The sequence below is a fragment of the Chenopodium album genome, chromosome 25 (genome assembly GCF_948465745.1).
Source record: "Chenopodium album chromosome 25, dcCheAlbu1.1, whole genome shotgun sequence".
NCBI classification, from domain to species: domain Eukaryota; kingdom Viridiplantae; phylum Streptophyta; class Magnoliopsida; order Caryophyllales; family Amaranthaceae; genus Chenopodium; species Chenopodium album.
In genome coordinates this window covers 11,902,611-11,907,981 of record NC_137858.1, presented here as the reverse complement: position 1 = coordinate 11,907,981, position 5,371 = coordinate 11,902,611, and the positions used below count along the sequence as shown (strand labels likewise).

General features: G+C 40.0%; 1 protein-coding gene across 1 annotated transcript; it reads right to left on the bottom strand.

Annotated features, from left to right (window-relative positions):
• Nucleotides 1–1,383: 1,383 nt before the first annotated feature.
• Nucleotides 1,384–2,181, bottom strand: LOC145613693 (DNA repair protein XRCC3 homolog). Its single transcript, XM_081668772.1, has one exon. The coding sequence runs from the start codon at nt 2,179–2,181 to the stop codon at nt 1,384–1,386; it is 798 nt and encodes a 265-aa protein (XP_081524898.1).
• Between the last annotated feature and the right edge of the window lie 3,190 nt (nt 2,182–5,371).

The window sequence follows — 5,371 nt, the reverse complement described above, 5'->3', positions numbered from 1 at the left end:
AGAGCCGGTCGGTGAGCTTCTTCGCAGCCAAATCCATCTGGTGCTTGTAGTCTACAGGATGGAGATCGGTGATGTATGGATTAGTAAGTAGGACATCCATGTGTTCCATAACATCCAACCCATTGGCCTCCATCATCATGTTCTTGAACGTAAGGAAGTTTTCCTCGTCTTCTTGGAACTGGAACTCAAAGTAAAAATTTTCATGGGAAAAGTTCACCCACTCACATGTGATGTTGATCTTATCGGCAACATGAACACCAACACCACTTTCGCCAGAAAACTTGCGTCCTAAAATAATAATACCCCATTTTCCCGACTCAGGCACATTCTTCTCAATGATATCATGAACATCTTCCAACCATGCTTCAATTGGCTTAAACAAGGTAAAAAATTTCCCTAGCCAAATATACGCACGTTTATTTAGCATGCATTTTGGCAATATTTTTTTTAACTTCACAACATCAAAAATAAAAGCCATTTTGTAAACATCTAGTAGGTAAAACAACAAGCAATATGCATCCTTTCTAAACTCTCTCCCAGGCCCTAGTTCTAGTAGACTAAAGTAAGGATAATCGGGATGAAACCTTAAACCGCGTATAGCACCCGAACCTTTACCACCGTAAACAACTAGTTGAAATGGCCGAATTAGATTCTTTGACCGATTCTCCAGAACTATGGCACCTATGGAATCTTTGACATCCCTCTCTCCCGGTTCTTCCAGTTCCTTGCATATGTCAAAATCTTCAACCTTAGCTTTTCCCTTTTCAGCATACGTGTACCTGCGGGTCATGCTCCTTGTGACTCTATTATGGGTTGACGAAGACTCACCGTGTTCTTTTTTCCCCATGATCAAATTTGATAAAATAAAAAATGTAACACAATTTAGCAAACAATGATTCAATTCAACTTGGAGAGTAGAGTGTTATATTTTGTTTAGGTTGCAAGTACAATAAAATATGGGTATAAATGTATTCATTCTGATGCACTTTCTTTAATTCATGTTGTTGGTATGCATTTAATGTCATGTGTACGGATTAATGTGCTAGTAGCTGTTCATTTCATAATACCACCCTAAGCTAGATTAGTATCTCTTATAAATTCCAATAGTATACCATCTAGCATAAAAGATAGCATAAAAGATAGAGCATAGGTTACACATTCAAATAATTTAATTGAAATACTTTTATTACAGCAAAGAAAGACACTAATGTGTGTGGTACCAATTATGGTCTGATAAGTACTATTGACCTCCATATGATAAGTACTATTGACCTCCATATGATACCATCCTTAGTATAATAGGTACCATGTAGAGTCAAGATGGTATACTGTGGGACATTATTGGAACCTTCAACCTCTACGATAGTGTCACATACAATGTCTCTACTCTGACAAACCCGTAGCTGTTACACTAAAGGGACAACGTCGCCCTTGAAGGTGTGGGGAGCTGCTCTTTACTACCATCCACTCCCTGTACCATGACTGAGTGTCTGTGTTGAATTGCTTTGAAATGAACATCTTATTTGAAATAAAACCCTCCCCCCAGGCAGTCCCCAAGGATGCTTTGACCTCCCGGCCCGACGTAAAGGTTTTGAAGGACGAGCTCCCCGAACTAAACGCTGCGTCGAACACATCTGTGACCTCGTTCACGACAATGAGTGCAATGCTATAACTTACAGCGATTTGTTTCATTTTTCTAGCTACGGCCACTAATGTTCGGTGCCGTTCGTAATATCCCTTAGATGTGTTGTCATGGTCGTCGCGGAATAAATGTGCTATAGAATCAAGCACGACTACCCTGGTGTGCCTACATCCTTCATGTGACTGCAACACCATTTGCTCCACTTGGTTCAACACTAATAGAATTTGTTGAGGATTGTCAACCTTCTTCACTTGAACCAAACTAAGTGGATTTTCATCAATGGAGTGGTGTTGTAAAAGATGTGTACTTATCTGACTAAGCCTCCTAACCGGAAACACCGGGCACGCTTGTATGTAAATAGAGGATCCATATAAGCCACCATCTTCCGGCAACAACGTACAATTCAATACCAACTGCAAGCATATTTGAGTTTTACCTACGCCACCTTCACCGTAAATTTCAGTTACCTCACCTGTGCGTATACCACCTTCTAAGACGAAGTCTAATCTTTGACATTTGGTCTTACATTTTTTATTCATTTTCATAACTGTGGGTATAATTTTTTCACTACTTTCACTACTTTTATATATAGGGGGGGACTAGGATATATATGTGGATAATGCCTTTGGATTACATTATCCACAAGTACATGCAAGTACATGCAACACGTAAACACCCACACAACTCCGTGATTTAAGCCTGTCCTATGATGGTATAATTGACATCCTCATTGGTTTTGATACTTGTGGGTTTGCATACCTTTCCAAGGCCTGGATGGTATGTAATGCATTCCATCACATGTTAGTTAAATACCATTATCCGGACATTTTAAAATAGTAATTAAATATTACAACAATACAATACACCACAAAAAAAAGGTCAAAAAAAAAAAAAATCATAACAACGACTCATAACACCAGAATAGCCAAGTTCGATAAAGTCAACCATTATTAAAGGAGAAACTAGGATGGGGATGTACATTTCGAAAATGTGGATTTGGATTTTGAATGAGGGTATGCGAATGTGGATTTTGTATGCTAGTGTTGGCCACATGCGCCGCCGGGTTTATAAATTGGCTGCCATCACCAAATTGGACATGACCATACGCGTTGTTGGCGGTGAAGTAACCAACTGCCTCACTATGCTGGCTCATATGTATCCCACCAGCCAGCACCCTCCTGGAAGGACCACTCCCACTTCCGGTTAACACCAACGGGTCACCAGCAAAGTATCCTTGGTTGTTCACCTATATATTCATATAAACACCACCAACTATGAATACAATCATATCAAAAACAACATTTACCAACACACTAAAATATACACTTTACTCAATCTATACTTACCTGACTATTGGGGAACATATTCCCAAAATGGTGCGGAGAAGGTAATACATTTGGTGGGAAACCAACCTGTTTTGATGTAATCACTTAGATAGTGAATAATAAAAAAAACTAAAGAATTTGGCACAATAATAAAAAAATTAAAGCAGTTCAACTTACTTGTTGTTGCATGAACTCAGGTGGATAGGGATTCCCATGACCATATTGTACTTCGTTCTCATGTCCCTTGCCCTGTTGCTTTTTGCCCCCTGTCTTCGGTACCTTAGCCATGGCCTTTTCCGCTGGAGATACGTAACGTGTTGTTCGAGGTCTCCCCTTATTTTTACCCCGAGGTTCTGGATCTTTCACACATGTAGAAGTATTTGGTGTATCCGTTGAACCTACAACACTGCCCTTGTTAACTGAGCTTGGGGTCAAGGATGTTGGAGGTACACTATGTTTCACAGGCACCATTTCACCACTAGGAGGCCTTTCTTCACCACCCGAACCTTGGCCTGAGCCCTCAGCCAACACTTGCAACTCATCCACTTTTAGGCTCATAAGCTGAATCAAGTCCATGAGCACTTCCACTACTTCATCAGATGCAGAAGCCCGAAGTACAATAGGTTCAAGTGCTAACATAAGCTTATCATATCTTCGCACGTCCTCTGTTTTTGATGCATCGTGGTAAGCAACTTTGACAAGCGTATGTTTCCTACTTATGTCCTTTCTCCACCTATCCACAACATACATGGATGGAACTTCAGTCACTCCACTCATGTCTAACACCTTTATTATATGCCTGCAAATAATTCCATGACATTCAAAATGTCGACAGTCACAGTTTGCCTCTTTCCTTTCTGTATTATACACAACAGTATATTCCTTCAACCGCCCTTTTAGGGGAGTCTCCTTCTTCTTAGTCTTGCAATAAATCCACACACGATCTGAAAAAACATACTCCTCCTCCTTTTGTGACAATGACTTCTTTGACACAAGGGTGAGATATGCTACACGGTTGCATTGGTTTTGAACTTCCACAAACTTTGCATCCGTGTACACCTTCTGGAATTTACGTTCTAAGGCAAATTCCGATATTAGAGCCCTAACAAATCGTGCACAATTAGCATCCGCTTCCTGCTCATCATTAGCTTGGCTCTCCATCGCCTTAATATAATTAGGAGCAAACTCACACAGCCGGGTATGGTAATTAATATAACCATCAAAAAAACTATTTATGCTCTCAACCCGCTGAGTAGTCTGCATTCCTGCCCAAAATACCCCTTTTACATATGCAGGAATCCACATCTCTCGCTCCTCGTATAGACCTACCTCAACACAACAAAACCAAGCAACTAAGCTCACCCAACAACTTAAAGAAATCACCTTTCAAATTTGGTTATATGTACAAGATCAAACAAAACCGATCAAACAAAACCAATCCAAGAAAAAGGAATAACACAAAACCAACACAATAAATGCTTATGTACAACAAATCAAAAAAATCAGTCCACAAAAGTGCATAATTATACTTTCCAATTCCAGATTATTTATTTATCTAAATGTCAGCTTTTCTGTGTATAATGGTACCATCTTTAGCTAGAATGGTACCATCTTTAGCTAAAATGGTAGTCCATTGCATTTTTTTTCCAGAAAACAACTTCGACTACTGAATCCTCTGTCACTAACTATCATTGAAGATTTCAGAATCACAAATAACAAAATGAATTTAAGGAGCTACTAACCTTCCAGCCAATCGTAGCACTCATATTGTTCTAGCTTGAACTTATTCATCACTTCCCACCAGGATTCAACAAACTCCTCAGGTGTAATGCTGTTGTAGATCACACCTTGCAAGGCATCTTTCACAGCTTCGTAATCTTTTACAGCACCCAACTTCGTACCAAACTTTTTCATGATGTGCCACATACACCACCTATGACGTGTTTCCGGCATAGGGAACACGGCTCTTATTGCCTTCCTCATCGCTGGATCTTGATCAGTCATGATAGCCGCCGGCCGTTTTCCCCTCATGCAAGACAGCCATGTCTTGAATAGCCACTCAAATGTCTCTGCATCCTCATGTGATACCAAGGCACAGCCTAATAAGATAGTCTGACCATGGTGGTTGACACCCACAAAATTTGAGAAGGGAAGTTTGTATTGATTAGTAAGGTAAGTGGAGTCAAAGCAGACAACATCTCCAAAATACTGGTAGGCCTCCCTGCTCCTAGCATCAACCAACATGATGTCTTTCAATCGGCCCCTGTCATCAAGCCGATGCATGTGGAAAAAATTTTGGTTATCGGCAGTCATTTTATCAAAATACTCAAGCATAGCAGCTGCATCACCATTTTTCAGCTTCAATCTCCTCTTCCTATTCACTAAATTATGAATATCTTTTTTC

What these genes read in the sequence shown, in the direction of transcription:
- LOC145613693 (XM_081668772.1), bottom strand. Translation starts at nt 2,181, where the DNA reads ATGAATAAAAAATGTAAGACCAAATGTCAAAGATTAGACTTCGTCTTA.